This window comes from Molothrus aeneus, chromosome 9 (genome assembly GCF_037042795.1).
Source record: "Molothrus aeneus isolate 106 chromosome 9, BPBGC_Maene_1.0, whole genome shotgun sequence".
Taxonomy (NCBI): Eukaryota; Metazoa; Chordata; class Aves; order Passeriformes; family Icteridae; genus Molothrus; species Molothrus aeneus.
The window spans coordinates 3604015-3620468 of record NC_089654.1 but is presented as its reverse complement, the minus strand read 5'-3'; the positions used below and the strand labels follow the sequence as shown (position 1 = coordinate 3620468).

The 16454-nt window shown below is 41.6% G+C and overlaps 1 protein-coding gene across 5 annotated transcripts in view; it reads left to right on the top strand.

Annotated features, from left to right (window-relative positions):
* Window positions 1-16454, top strand: part of FGGY (FGGY carbohydrate kinase domain containing) — a 128032-nt gene that overhangs the window by 82437 nt on the left and 29141 nt on the right. For all 5 annotated transcript variants that reach the window (XM_066555441.1, XM_066555438.1, XM_066555440.1 and 2 more), the window contains 4 exons: window positions 2810-2917; window positions 6609-6670; window positions 11852-11999; window positions 13341-13415. In XM_066555441.1, the coding sequence (XP_066411538.1) occupies window positions 2810-2917; window positions 6609-6670; window positions 11852-11999; window positions 13341-13415 (393 nt within the window). The remainder of the gene's footprint in view (window positions 1-2809; window positions 2918-6608; window positions 6671-11851; window positions 12000-13340; window positions 13416-16454) is intronic.

Genomic DNA, 16454 nt, shown 5'->3' with positions numbered 1-16454 from the left:
AGCCAGCATGGAAATATCCTGTCCTAAATTCCTGTGAGTGTCCAAAACACAAAGCCAGAAGTACTGGCTGCAGGGAGAATTTGGTCTTTTAATGAATCTAAACATTTTTACAGGAGAATTCGGTAAATGGTAGACTAATTACAGGAAAAAGGTGTGGGGTTTGTATTTTATTTTATAAACTCTATTGTCCTTCTGGCTGTTGAGACTTTCCCCTGATTTCATAAAGCATCTTGATGCCTTTAATGTCCTTTGGCTACTTGTTTTTTTCAGGTGATACAGCAGTTGGATTTGAAGCTTGATCCCTTTGCCATAACCAGATTTTTCCTTCAGCAGACTGCAGAACCCTGCAAAGATCTCTGCATCACAAATATTTTGAGATAAGCCTTCAAAACCCCAGGCCCCTTCTGCCCTAAATGTACCTTGTCACCTCCTGGGACACTGCTGTGTCCGTAGCTGTAGGGTGGGAGTGAGTTGGGATGTTTGGGTTCTCCCCATGCTTCCATCACCAGCTCGGAGCAGATACTGACTGGGAACTTTCACCACATGCTGTGTTCTCAGTAAGGTCAGTGAAGTGGAATTGGTCTAAAAATCAGCTTGTTTTAGGATTTGCTTTTTGTTGTGCTTCATTTTGTTATTGAAATCATAAAAGAAGGCTTGCCCCATTGAGGTGATGAAAACTCAAAGCTGTATTAATTTGTAGTTTTAAGAGAAAACAAAACAAAACCAAATGTCTTTGCAATGTTTTTGACGTAGCTTTGTCCACTTGGAGTCATAAATGCCTTTGTAAATTCAGTGCAGCTATTCTTGCTCTTTAATGTGTTTAGTCAGCCAAAATCTTGCACAGACACACAGACACATGTGTACACATACATCTGTAGGGAAAGTAAGTCAGGGCATCAGAGCTGATAAGGGAGAACCAAGCGGAATTCCCAAATTTGTTAGATGCTTTCCTGAGAGAAATCAACATTTCTTGACACTGGGGTGATGTATTTTGAAAAACAATTTTTTGTTGTTTTGTTTTCCTACTTAACTTCCTGACAAGAATCAGCTGTACTGTAAGTTTATGGCTTGAGCAGACTATTGTTTGTGCAGAAACCTCCCTGCTGCTGTATTTACTAAACATGTGTGATGCACAAATGCCAGTAAACTGCATCTTGGAGCATATTCCCTACTGGCTAGTAAAAACTGCCTTTAAAGTTCAGCCTGTTTAAATATAGAGAGAATGTGCATCAAGTTTAACAGGAACAGGCCTGAATTTTTAATTATTCTCAAAACTGTTTTGATGTGAAGTCCAGGCTTTCTTGAATTCAACAGCAAACCTTGAGCATCCTTCAATGGGTCTAGAATTTTGCTATTGAAGAGCAAGGTCTAAATACAAAACACCCCACTGTCCCATTGACTAAGACCTCTCTTTTTGCTCTTCAGCGTTGGAAACACACAGACTGATTTTGTTAGGGAACTAATTCTCTTATATCCTTCTCTGCTAGTAGTTCCCACCTTCTAGATAACAACAGTTGCAGATTTAGCCATCATCAGTGGGAAGTGCAGCATAAATCATGGGATGGTGTAGGACTGCAGTGCTGTTCTCTTTTCCCAGTGAAGTCACAGCTGTGTCTCACTTGAGTGTGGAAGAGAAAACATGGATCCTGCTTCCAAGAGAAGCCTGGCAAGGCATGGATGGCCTGTGTCCTCCAGCCCCTGCTGCAAGAATTCCATGTTCAACCAGTGGGGAATTCACAATTAGTCTTTGGAGCAAGTCCTGGGACCCAAATCCCACCATCCCAGTTCCTGGTGTGTGCTGGCTTTGCTTGCTAGACTGGACAGTGATCTGCTGAACCAGGAGGGAAGTCTAGAAAGTCTGTCTGGTCTACTGAAAGTGAAACCACTTTGCAAGAGGAAGATAAATGCCCTCCACCCTTATAAACTGGTAATTTGCATCTTCTGAAGGAGAGAAAGGAAATGAACCAGTGTCTCCCACATCCTGAGTGGTCTAACCACAAAAGCAGGGAGTGCAGGGGCCAGGCTGTCACTGTGCTGGGGATATTGGTGTGTGAGTGGTGGAGCACTGCTCAGATACCTGCCTGATCTGCCCTCACAGCTAGGAGTGGTTTGTGTAAAGCTAAGCCTAAGTGAGGGGCAGAATCTGGTCTTTACTCAGACATGTTTGCTGCTGAAGCCAAGCAGATCCCAGCCCAGGTGTGCAGCCTGCACCTGAGGCACCCAACTCTCCTGGCACTGTTGTGAGAGCCCAAGTGGAGCTTGGGCTTCCACTGCCAGCATGGAGCTGATGGCGGCTCTCAAGGGACATCACTGTCCTCTGCCAGCAGGATTCCCTCCTCATTCTGGGCTCTCCAAATGTACAGGATGGATGCTCTGGAAACTCCTGTGGCTGATTACAGTGCCTGTGTTTGCTCATGCCAATCGAGCAGAGTATTGTATCCCACTTGTCACTCTGAATAAGGCCTTTTTTTCTGGAGAAATGAGGCAGTTTCCCTCTCTCTGTAAAATACAGCTCCTATTCCTGAAATTTCTTACTTGCTGTTTGGCCAGGCCCTACTGTTCTCTCAGTGGAGATGAGTGGGTTGTGGGCTGTGTCTTGTCATCTAAAAATTATGTAAACAGGGGGAAACATTTTTCCATGCGTTTTTGGAGTAAATTTCTACCTGTACACCTCCACTTCTATTGGTAATTCCAGTAGAGAAGCAGGAATTGTCTCAGTATTGGACTCTGATATCTGCCAAGCTTTAATTGTGAAGTTCCTACTTTGACAAGCACTTGGATTCACTAAAGCTTTCTATTGCTTTCCCAGGTCAGTGAAACCCCCATTTTTGTGCCTGGTGTTTGGGGACCATATTTCTCTGCCATGGTACCTGGACTGTGGTTGAATGAGGGAGGCCAGAGTGCAACAGGAAAACTGGTGAGTGTTTGGAGACTGGCAATTCAGACCTGAAACACCTCCATAAGATCATGGGATGTACCAGGCTGCTGAAAGCAGTTAACAATTAGATGAGTGTTATGTCTGTTATGTAATACTAATTTGCATAGAGATAGGGGATTATGTACAGGGTATGTTTTCCTTTTATGGTGGTGGTGATGATTACTGTAACTACCTTACAGGCAAATTGGCTTCATTATTTGCTTTAGCAGGAGGCTGACACAGACTTTGAGGTGAAGCAAATGATACATATTGTATTATATAGATCAGTTGTGTTCATTGATGAGCATAAATGAAAGATATAGGGACAGAACAGTAACATGGTAACATATTATTCCATCACCTCAGTTGTTTCCCTGAATACAAAGAATCTAACAGCACAAGGTTAATTTAATTTACCAATAAAAATTAAAGCTAAGCAGAGTTCACTAAAAAATGAATTTTTGTATTTACAGGAAGACGGTCAGAAGTAAAACATATCAAATTTAAAGAAAGGCTGCTTGTACACATCAGTATTTAGGCTTGAGTCCAAAAGTGTCAGCAAGTCCTTGGTGACTGCTTAACCCTGGGGTTTCTGGATCTCCTTGTGTTGATGCTTTGTGAAAGCTGCCCTAGAACAGAGACTAGAGAGAATTAAAGACTAAAGCAGGGATTTATTAAAAGGCCTCAATGGATCCACCTTGGGCAGCACAAGAGCCCAGCCAGGGCTGCACCCAAGATGAACCAAAATGGTCACAAAATGGATGGCCTGTCATGGGGTACATTTTTATAAGTTCTGCTCCATTTGCATCTTGCAGTTCATTGTCCAATTCCAGCTTTAGCCCATGCAGTCCCACCCTGCTTGTTTTTCTCTCTCCAGCCCACGGTGTTTGTGCTCTTGGGGCTGAGATTTGGATCATTTGTCCTTGGTCCCCAGCTAGAGCAGGAATTGTTTTCTCTCCCTGCTCTGTGCAGAGAGTTCACCATCCCTTAACATGAAGCTCAGAACTGCACACTAAAGTAGTACAGAATCTGAAAAATATAAAAGCTAAAACCTGAGGCATCAGTGTCACCTTGCCCAACCTTAGGACACTCTGGCTGCCCTCAGGGCTGAGCTGCAGGGGCCTCTGGAGAGGCTGCAGGAGAGAGCTCCAGGCCTGTGGGTGTCCCTGCAAAGCCCCAAGTGCAGGTGGGTTTGGTCTGTCACAAACTGCAGCTGTGATCACTCCTGACTCAGCACCACCCATCTCTTTACAAGCCTGGAGATGGGAGTACACGGCCAGGAAATGCACTGGGGCATTGCTGCATTTAAACATTCCATATGGAACAGTCACTGAATGAGAAGCAGAAATCCTCCTGGATCAGGAAGCCCAGACACACCCCAGGCTGAGCTGTGACTGGGATCCCTCCTGTGCTCTCTCCTGACGTTCCTCTGTGTCACAGCTGCAGTCATTCCTCCTCCTGCAGCCTGGCTTCCCACCCCACCTCCAGCCCATCCTTAGCCTTGTGGCTAAAAACTTTTAAATTAATAATTAATAATAATTTTTAATAATTGCTTTTGCAGCAAGTGGGATATGTGTGCTTTAAATTTTTCAGGCAAAGATCGGGCTAGGACCAAAAAGTGTCCCATTTTACAAATAACTGCTACAACCAGACATAAAATTAAATAATGTCCATATAAAATAATAAATGAATGCTCATAACACTACCACTTTTCAAGGAAAATAGCAAATCTTGTGTGCTGCTTTGCAAGAACACTTTTGAGAAGGAAGTTTCTGTGTGCTTAATTCTGAACAGGTAAATACACTTATCTAAGTTCCAGACAGGATACAGGCAGTCAGTAGTTGTTCTTGGCTGGCTCACAGTGGTTCCACACTTAAAATGTACAATGAGAGTTAAGGCATTTGAAAAAGATGATTTTAAAATTCCTTTCCTTTCTTGTACCAGAGAACAAGGTGTTCCTGAATCATTAAAGAAATTGCTGGGGAAAATGAACAGTCTTGTTAGGACCCACAGCAAAAGTGAGCTTGAAGTACTGTTAGGAATATTAGGGAAAATGTCTCATTAAAACACTCTTGGAATATCCCCTGTGGTTTTCTTGAGGTGGTGTGAACAGAAGACACACAGGGAGCCATGGGAGGAGACACAGCCATGTGCACTGTGCAGGGTACATTGCATTTATTATCTCTGTCATTTCAAAGCTCCTGCTTTCTCACACCTAAAGTTTTCTGAAAACAAACAAACAAAAAAAGGACCTGTTTAGGATTCTTTACATTGCTTGATCAACACCCCAAAGTGAATTATTTCCATAAAATTTGAACAGTCTGATCAAACTTCTTAAAAGTAAAGTTGATCCCTTTAAAAAGCTCAATTTTTTGGGGATACAGCTGCAAAAGGAATCAGTTGGATTTTGAAACCTGTTTTAGATAGAGTCCAAATGAAGAATTAAGAAGTCCCTTATTCTGCAAGTTCTTTATTTGTATATTCAGTGGGGTTTTACACTACATTTTCAAAATTTATTAGAAGAAATATATTGCAAAATGGAGACAAAGGATGGCATGACATCATTGCAAAATGTGAAATAAAAATAACAGAAAAGGGTTTCTAGATGCATCCCTCATGTGGCCATGGCTTGAATTAAGGGCAAACTTTGTAACTCCTGTAGCAGTTCTGTGTAACAGTGTTTTCAGAGCAGACACCTATATATGATGTTTATTTATAGATTTATTTCTGAATTTATGAGCTGCCCCTGTGTTCTGAAGAGATTCTGCAGGATTGCAGAATTCAGGCCTGAGCTGTGTTTCTGGTGCATGCACACATTTGGCCTCTGTCTTTGATGCTGATCTCAGGGAGAACAGACATGCATTATTTTCTTTGCTGTGTTCACATGTCTATGCTTCATTATGTGGTTCAGGACTAGACTCATGCTGTCAAGATAAAATACCAATGTGATTTGCTGTCAATAAGTACTGCCAAATATACTCAGTGCTCTTGAGTAGCTGTAGTTTTGCCTCCTTAGCTTTTACTGTCACCTCTGATGGGATATTACCAAGAGGCCACAAAACCTGCTGAAATATTGCCTTAAAAGCCCATATTATTCTACCTGATACTTTGTTTTGTGAGTAATGGTAACCACTCTGGAGGGAAAGGACAATCTGATTTATAAATTCAGCATAAGACGGAGCTTATATTGATCTTCTTTTATAGCAATAATTGCTTCTCAGGGCATACATTTTGTTTCCTGCAATGAATGCATGAGGCATCTATCAGGATGACAACACACCTTGTGTTTTATCATAACAGTGTGATAGAGAAAGATGATGCAGGGATTTGGGCCAAGAAGATGCTTCTGGTAGAATTCCAATGAGGATATCCATGCAGAATGGGACAGACTAGAGGACATGCAGGGGGTGTTGGACAGGAAAAAAGCCATTCTTTCACCTTAATCTCCTGACTGAGGAGCTGCATGCTTAGCATTTGGCCTGGGTTTGGTGCAAAGTTGGTTGTTTTTCTTACTGTTTATATGCCAAATCCTGAATTTCAGTGGGAGTTTTGCCATTGGCTTTGCTAGGACTAGGATTTAACACTTCATGAGTAATTGAGAAGCTCTCTTGTCTTATTTAAAGCTTTCCTTTTCCAGGATTGAATTTTCAAGATGTAATCATCCTCAAAATGTTGCTTTTGTCTTTTTCAGATCGATCATGTGGTGCGAGGCCACGTCGCCTTCCCAGAATTGGAGGCCAAGGCTGAAGCCAGGTCAGTGTTTTATTCCTTTATCACATACCTGCCTCACAGACTGATGCACACTGTATTCCCAGCAGTGTCCTCACTCTCACTCAGGGGAATAACAGTCTGATAGCAGGCTGGAACTATTTACAAAGACTTTCCAGGTGATTGCTCACAAATGTAAGGTTTAAACTCCCCTCAGATACCTGTGGCACATCTAAGTAATCTTGTTAACTTTTTGCTTTTCTATCGAGCCCAAGGTATTTCTTGATTCTATAGCACCAACCCAGAGTCTGTTCAGCAGATCTCCATGCCTTGGGCTAGCAATAGATCTAAATTTGTAGGAGAAATAATTAAGCTCCAAGAATGGGACATAGCTTAATTAGGAATATATTATTCAGTATTTTTGAAACAGTCATCTAAAGGAAGGTGTAGCCACTGTATGAGAAACTCCTGCTTGGCAGCACAAATAGAACAGAGAAACACAGGATGAATTTTCAGACAAAGCTTTAAATGGAGGGGGGACTTGGAGGTAGCTCCAGGATTCCTTGAACAAGAGGCTGTGTGTGATGTGGAATTTGAGCTTGTTCTGCTTTAGAAGTGGATGAAGACAGTTCAGACACTTCTGTCAGGCCTGGACTTCCTCAAGCTTTTTTGGCTTGGATTCATTCTGAGATGGTTCACATCACTCCCAGAGAGGTCTTAGCTGAACAGCTGGGCACGTTGGATGAACATGTGATTCTCTTAAATGTCTTTTTCCTCCTTAGATTAAAGAAAAAACCCAGCAAACTTGGCATTTTCCCTTCAGTTTCTCCCTCTGGTCTGAGAGGCAGGGCCAGTCCTGATGGATGGATTAAGCACATGCTGATACAGAGATATTTTCAGTCCTCCCTGGGGAGATAAAGCTCTACCTGGTTTCTCTGGATGACCCTTCCTTGCCTTGCAGGGCCCACTGCCTTACTTGTTTGTTAAGAACTTGACCAGGATTCCCAGAAATGCATTGGACTTCATTCAATATGAAACAGATTCATGCTTCCTAGAATTCTCTTTGTTGCTCTTTGGAAAAGGAAATCAGGAAATAAATGCATCTGTGTATGTTTGGAATAAAGATTGAACTGGGTCTTTTTCAAAATTCTGGCTTCCAGGCCATTTTTCCAGTGCCCCCATTTGAAGCATGAGCATAAGACAAACAGTTTAGTCTGTAATGCCAGGATAAACCATTTTTTTTTTTGTGTGCTGGAAGAATGCCTATGGAGTAGCCTACTTGTGTCTGCTGGGTCTGATACCAAACTGACTGACCACAAACAATGCCACAGTGCAAAAACTGAGAATGTGATGTGAACAGGACACTAAACTCAGAATACTGGCAGTAGAATCCCATATTATCCAAGGGTATGGTGCCATAACTTTGTATTTGAGTCTCCTGCAGTTAGTAACATGGTGGAGAATAGCACTCATAGTAAGAGTTGTAATACTTTATAAAAAGAGTGATAATATTTTACTAAGTTAATTTGCTCAATGGTATTTTTGTAATGCTTTCCAGGTATCACTCTCCTAATGAAACATTGGTATTGCTACAAATTTACTAAGCAAGTCTTGTATTAATTCTCTCATCTTCTGTCTCCCTGTCCTTCTCAAATATTTCTTAAATTTAAAGAATTTCATTTGAATGAACAAAAATCAGGAACTTTGAAATTTGAACTCGTTTTTTTCTTATTTGTTTTTTTCTTATTTTTCCATGATTCCCCAAAATTCAGCCTTATCCTGGGTACAAGTAGCAGCTGCTGTTGGCTAAAACTCTGGATTATGTGTTTACCTACATTAAGTCATATACACAGAATAAAAATAATCCCAGAATCACAGAAGGGTGTGAGTTGGGAGGGACCTTAGAGCCCACCCAGTCCCACCCCTGCCATGGGCAGGGACATCTCCCACTAGCCCAGGCTGCTCCAAGCCCTGTCCATCCTGGCCCTGGACACTTCCAGGGATCCAGGGACAGGCCCAGCTTCTCTGGGCAGCCTGTCCAGGGCCTCCCCACCCTTACAGGGAACAATTCCTTCCCAATATCCCACCCATCCCTGCCCTCTGGCACTGTGAAACCATTCCCCCTTGTGCTGTCACTCCTGCCCTTTGTAATTGTCTCTCTTCATCTTTCTTGTAGGCTCCCTTCAAACATGGTACCTTTTTTTGGAGGATTATTTGTGATGATAAATTATTTCACTGGGATTCTCAGCAGAACAGATCAGAGAATTTTGGTTTATTATGTTTGAGGGTACTCTCTGTGTGGCTGTAGGAATTTGATTCAGCCACTGCAGATAGCCATGGAGGGGAAACCAAATGAGGATTCCATACTTTGGTGTGCAGTTCCATATTGTCTTTCCTTCCCATGCTGGGTGTGATGAAGAGTTAAGCACATGCATGTCTGGATCATTAAATAAGGAACATCAGAGGTCACAAATCCATGCCTCTTGCTTGCTCTCACCTCCTTCTGCCTCCCCAAACCTGTCCTCCCTTTCTCCTGAGGCTGCTGAGAGGCAGCTATGGAATGGCAGGTCCCTGCTGAGCAGCAGATCTGGGGAGTTTCCCTGTGCAAACTCTCCTTTGCCCCACAGATTTCCCACAGAGCAGATTTCCAGCTGTTGTAGCACCACTGCAGAGATTTGTGGTGACTCGGGAGGGTGTGAGAGGCTCAGACAAGCAGCTCTGACCACTGCTGCTGAAGGCCAGGCTTGTGCAACCCTCCCAGTTCCTATTCCTGGGTTCTTTTTTACCCTTCTTTTACTGGAAGTGGAGAGAGTTGAATTACACAAGGATTTTCTGGACTATTTAAATGTAGGATTTGGTCTATCTGATGGGCGCAGTGTGTGAGCACCAAAACTTGGGGTTTTTCAGGCAGTTCAGTGAGTTGCAGAAATTGCTGTGATCTTATCACTTTTGCTCCTCATTCTACATATTGTGTAGGTCTGACATTTAGTCATCACTGCTCTTTTAAATCCTGTTCAGGTAGATTAGAGTAGGAAATTAAAAGAGATAATATGATCCATTTTGCTCTAAAGTTTAAATAATTCTGTTTTCTACAATGAGCATTTCTAATCTGATAGAGAAGGAAAGTGTCTAACTGGCAACAAAGTTTGTGTCCTTTGGCACTTGGTGAGGTGCTGTTTTAGGGCAGAATTCCCTTTCCTATAGATCTCAATGCCATTTCCCCATCTAAAGAGATGTCTCCTGAAAATAAAGCATTGAAGTGACACACACAACATCCACCAGCAATTCTGGCATCTTTCTAGCAGAATATAAGAATCATATTTGGCAGTTCTCTGCGCCTCTAGGTGGTTTAGAGCCTTTTTTTTAAATTTAGAAATCAAAAAATTTAGGATTTTTTTTTTCCCTGAAAGATACCTGCTGGCATCTTTCAGCTTAAATACCAACCTCTGGTTGCTTTCTGAAATTGTGTCCCACGTATGATCACAGCTCTGGGCAGCCTTGCATTGATTTCTTATCCTCCACTTTCAGCACAGTTCCTTTTTCATGGCAACAGCTCATGCTCAGCTCTGCAGGTCAGAGGCAGCTGCCACTGATACTTTCACAGAGAACTGAGTAGAAAAAGCTCCAGGAGGTGATGGTGTTACACTGTGTTAAACACAAAGGTGGTAAAACAAGCTCTGGCAGGTGTTGGAGGGATTTTGCTGGTCACTGAGTCCAAACGTAGTGCCTTGAAGCCTTATCTATATTTAGGAAAAAATAAAATGTGAAAAGGTGTGGGAAAATGTGTAATTCCAAGGTTACGTGGATCTTAAGCATATTTGTCTCAACTTCAGCCTCCTTTTGTTCAAGTCCTTGTGTTCTGACAGAGCTGCACAAATGACTAATCCTTGTGAGAGCAATCAACCAGGATGGAGAGGAGAGGAGAGAGAGGCTGGGATGTCTGGTGGTTGAGTGAAGCTTTCCTTTTTTATCCTTCCCAACAGTCAAGCCATGATTGAGACTGGAATTAAAACTACTTTATCCTTAGCATGTACTGCTTTAGGGATGGAGAAAACAGGGCCACTTTTACAAGAACAGGAAAGAAAAGATGGTGACCTCCAAATTATCATAATTCGGGTCCAGGAAGACACATAAAGCACATTTAAAGGACGTGAATAATGATGTAAATTAGTTATTTTAATGTCTTCCAAGTGTACTTCATTTTGAATGATATCCTCTGATAATGTACACATGGTAAGGTATAATTGAAAAAACATGCAGCTGAATGGTTGAATGCAAAGTATAAATATACAGCTGCTAGTGGGTCAGAAGTCAAACTAGTAAAGCATATGCCAAATTCCCTTAGGGATCTCATTAGTGCATGATTGAATATACATGTAGAGGCTAAATGAATATCACTGTTTGGGTCTGCAGTGGATGAGACAATGACTAATCAATTGTAATTAGGGTTAGATGCTATTATTGACCCACATGTCTAGAATTAAATGCCCTGCTTGGAGGTTTCCAAGGAGTTGGAAAATATCTATGGGTTTGTTTGTGATAGGATGAGTGTTTGAAAAAAATATTCTGAGTGTAATTGCAACATTTTTTAAATGGAATGTCACTAGAGTCATTGCAAGCCAAGGCACTGAAGAATTCACCATTAGTCTTAAGTCCAGGAAAAATGTCTGTTGGATATTGTGGAGTTGGGTGTAGCATCTGAACTTAGATACAATCATATTTAGGCCCATGTTGGGCTCCTCCCTAAAATAGCAGCCACTCACTTTCTCTCCTCCACCCTTAGTGCTGCATTTTAATCATAACACACACTGAAATAATTATGGTTTAAAAAAGGAAAGCTGTACATCCAGCTATTGATTAATCAGAGAAATTTTTAAACATTTGCAAAGGAATTTGGTTTTCATTTCTGTCTGGAATCCTCCTTACTCCTCCCTCAGCTGTGGGAGAGGAGCAGCAGCAGCCCCCAAATCTCAAACAGCTCTGGGGACTCTTAGGAGTCAGTGGACAAGCTCAAGGTCACATTATCTCCCCTCATCCCAGGAAATTAAGGAATTCTGATGGCCTGTTGAGCCCACGTGCACAGAGATATCCTTGCAGTGCCATGGCCTTGGCAGGCAGTGGGGTTTTACTGTTCTTTAGTGGGGATTCTGCATTTGGTAGTGGTACAAATGTTTTATGTTTGAGGAATAACCTCCCCCCTCTTTTTCCAACTTGTTTTTCTTGCAGTGCTCACAGTATATATACATACTTGAACAGTCACCTGGATCTGATTAAGAAATCTTTGCCTGTGGGTTTCCTCACTGTTGATTTACATGTTTGGCCAGATTTCCATGGTAACAGATCTCCCTTAACAGATCTGACACTAAAGGGCATGGTAAGAAACAGCCTGTCTTTGCAAAAAGGTCAATACAGGGTAAAAAGAAAAAAAAAAGCATTTTGGAAGGAGCTTTTCTTCAATTTTGAGAGTACTCCTCCTTAGCTATTTACACTGTCCCAAACGATTTGGGTTTCTTGCTGCATTGCTGATGTTTCAGTAGAAAACCAGAGATTATTATACTTGAGGTATCACTACAGCCACATTAATTTTCTAAAAACTTGAGGAATGTTCTGTGTGTGCAGGTACCTTTCCTAGGAATCACATTTCACAGCTCTTGCTGCTCTTATCTCATCTGTGAGATAACAAATCTTACAATTTGTTGCAATGAATTTCAAGAGAAATTTGGGTAAACCTGTCTGGGAAAGGAATTAAATATTCTCACCATAGGTGGTTGATTTAGACAGCTTTTCAGCCCAACTTCCAGAGTTTGGGTGTTCCTCTTCCTTGAATTTACAGTGGTAGATCAGCTCACTCACAAGCCAGGGCTGTGCAGAACTGTAACAGAAGGGTGTCATAAGAGTATAAGCTGGTGATATCAAAATACCTGGTGATTAATGCAAATATCTCCTTCAAAATGGCAAATTGTCCTTGAAGTGAGCCTCTCAAGCTGCTCACCAGCACCAAAATCTGCTGTATTTAAGGCTGAGATAGGAAAGGCAAAAGCTGTGCTGCATGTTTTAAGCCACAAATGAGGGAAACATTTTAAAAAAAAAGGCCTATATATTTTTGGGTCCTAATAATACCTCCATTATTTTATGAAAGAATTACATGCTGCAGCAAAATCAGAATTTCCTTGCTATGATGGCTGTATGCAAATACTGGTAATAGCAACCCATTTTTTCTTTCACAATTCTGTCTGTGTTCAGGTCTTGCCTGATATTAATCCAGAGTAACTACAGTGCAGTATTGATTTATGCCAGAGTAAAGGAGGTTAAGATATAGTATTTAATTATTAATTGTGTTTTAGTGTTAGGGTGCTTGGGAGGGAGGGGGAGAAATGCTTTTAAAAAGTTATTTTTATGTAATAGCATTTTCATATTATTACATTAAATACATTCACGAGCAATATCTGAGTCATAACATAAAACTGTCAGAGTTAATCTATCTCTAATCCCATACAATATGCTGTTTGTTCTTTATTTCTTCACAAGGGCAAGGATAATTTATGTGGCTCTTCCCCAGATCAGGAATAACATGTTTAACATAACATTATGTGTACAGCTCACAGGAGTATGGCTTGGAATTAGCACTTAAAACTTGTTACAACAAGAAGCCATAGAGAATAATAGAGTTTTACTTTGGCTGGATTTTTACATCTTCCTTTTGATCTTTGCACAGGTTGTTGGACTAACATTGTCTCGGGGTCTGGATGAACTTGCCCTTATCTACCTGGCCACGATCCAAGCCATTGCTGTAAGACATTTTTAGTGCATAAAGGAAGAAATGAATTGTTCTGTGCAGACTGATCATTCCCTTCTGCTAATCAGATTTCTAATAATACATGAATTCACTTAATGGGCTTCTTAAAGGAGCAAGATACTGTTCACCCATGTTGGTGACCACTCCCAACTGGAGGATAATCAGCAGACTGTGGGGGAAGATGTTCCCCTAAAAAATCCTGTCAATTTGTGGCAATTCTGTACGTGGAGCTTTTGCCTCTGGTGCAGATGTGAGGGAGGAGGCTGACAGCACAAGGAGCAGTGTTCACATCCCAGCTGTCCTGAGGGAGGCTGAGAGAGGGGGAGAAAAGCTCTGGCAGTTGTACAAAGGGCTCTGTGCTGCCCTGAAAAGCCTCAGCTTCAGATTGTTCCCAAATCCGTGGCTGTGCCCTCCCTGCCCGCTGGGTGAGGCAGAGCTCTGTGCCAGGGCTGTGCTTCAGTGCCAGCAGGGCACATCTGTGTCCCTGCCCCAAGGGGAGCAGTCCCAGCCTGTGGCCCTGGCTGGGCAGGACAGGGAGGCTGGGAAATGTCCCTGCTGTTTGCCAGCGCCAGGGATGGGGAATTTCTCGGAATTCTTTTTGTTCTGCCCTGATTTTCTGTTGAACCCAGGATTTCCAGTTCACGAGAATTTCTGTTTTGAGGTGAAACCCTGGCTCACAGAAGTGGTTTGGAAAGCCTGGCCCAGGGTGTTTCCAGTGGGACGTGCTGTCCCCAGCCCTCTGGTGACTGAAATCCACATTCCTTTAACATCCTTTCTGTCCATTTTTTATTTTTATTTTTTTTAAAGTTTGTTGAACTTGAGGTGTTTTTGCAAAACATGAACAGTCTGATGAATTGGGGAGTTTTCCTGACAAAACTCTGTTCAGCTGGAAAACTTCCAAACTCCTCTCCTGGTTAAACAACAACTTTTCTAGGCTGGGTCAGCCATCTGGGATGGAGAGGGTGGGCGGCTGTTGTAAATTTATTGGGAATTGTTCATCTCATGTGTTAACCCTCCCTCTTCAGCAAATAAGGAGAACTTAACCCCAGCCTGGGATTCATTGTTGTGAGTTTGGAGCCTTTTGCAGATGAATGTGACTGGGTTATACCTGATGCTTCAGTATAATCCCACCATTGAAAGAATAAAGTGGAGGAGAGGTTCAACAATGCCAGGGACTGATCCTGCCCCTGAAAGGAACTTCCCAGTCTGGAACAGGTGCCCTGTGATTATCTCGTGCTAACGAAGTGGAAACCTTCTCTGCTGGAAATCCTGGGAAAGTCACCTATTATCTCATTATATGATACAGCTCAAACTTGATTGTAAAACACAAATACCGTCTTGAGCAGTAAACTCAGCAGCTGCATATCTTTTGGAGAGCTGATTGAGCTGATTTATTATAAAAAGGACATATTGTAGTTTTCTTATCACTATAAGTTAAGGGAAATTATTTTTTCCCCAAAGCATTATTAAAACAGTAACTAAAAAGTAGACAGAAAGCATTGGTTTTGACTCTATATATTTACTAATTGCTAATAGGATACCTAGGAAATCAAATTTTCACTCCCAATTTTAGCTTCACTTTTATTGAAGGAAACAGTTGTAGTAATCTTGTACCATTAGCTGTCTTCAATGGGTGGAAGATAAACTTTAAACCTATGTAAAAATCTTGTACAAAGTGTAGGCCTGCCCACAGAATGTTAATCTCTGGTTTTCTTTTCAGCAGGAGATGCTTTTTCCTTTTTATATAAAATTTGCATTTGAAGCCCCTCAATTTGCATTTTCTCCAACCCAGGATTAAATTAGTTCCCCCCCCACCCACAGTGAAATAAGTCTGGCTTTAATTTAAATTGCTGTGTGAATACAATTTTCCAGGCAGGTAAACACAAAATAATTTTCACAGCATGTTCTTTCTCAGGGTCTTTGACGTGTGTATGTTGTGAGAGAAGTTGTTAATAAATTTGAATTTCAGAAGCAGTGAAAGAGAATCTCCTTTTAACTATTCACTGCAAAATGCAATGCAACAGTTGGCCAGATGAGAACATGATCAGAGATGTAATTGTGGCTGTCCAGCCTGTTCTGAGCAGGCAGGCTCCTTTTGGAGCAGTTGATTTTTCCATAATCAAAATCATGGCTGTGCAATTTGGAGACCAGTCCTCTGTGTCAATAGGGAAGCAATGGATTTAGTCAGCTGGGGCTAGGGCTGCTCAGGTTCCTCTGAACTGCTTGTCTAAAAATCAAAATACATTTGAAGGCCTGTCCAGAATAGTGCTGGGCATTCACTGTGGACATCTCCAGCCTGGTGGAGCTCTGCAAGTTCAATTTTCAGTAGCTTTTATTTGAAGAGGGGTTTGTTACAGCTGCTGTCCTCTTAATGAACTGCAGCATGGTCTAAAGAAAACTTAAATAACAGTTTATGAAAACTCTGACCAGATTGTGGGGAATCTGCCTACCCAGAGTCAGCCTGGGCAGCATTTTGCCTTGAATTTGACATTTTGTCAAATATGAGCTCCAAACTTAACCTCCGAGGTATTATATAGAGCTGGGAATTGATTTTGGTCAAATAGTTTGTTAAAGAAATGTAAAATATTCTTGCAAGAGGGAAACAGGGAGAAGGTTGACTTCAGTGGGGAGGGAAGCAGAGCGAACAAAAAGAAAAAAATTTTTTTTTTTTTAAATGGCAAAGCATTTGCTTGTGCCATTCTGATTTGAGTTTCTCAGAATGGAGACTGTAAATGAAAAGTTTAAAATATGCCTGCATTTGAGATGTTTCAATTAATCCAGCCATGAAGTGGAACATTTTATTTTGCATAGGGCAAAGGCCAAGAGAAATAGTTAAGCCAATTCAAAATTCTTCAGGTTTTCCTTTTTTGCTGAAAAGACAGAAAACAGTTTTTTATTTGCTGTTCTCTTTTTGTTCTGTTTTGCTATTTGGCTTCAGAATTGAAACCTCTTTACTGAGCTGGATTTTCAGATGCTGTTGCACAAAGTAAAGAGAAGGGTCGGGGGGGATGCCTTTGCCATGCAGGTGTGTTA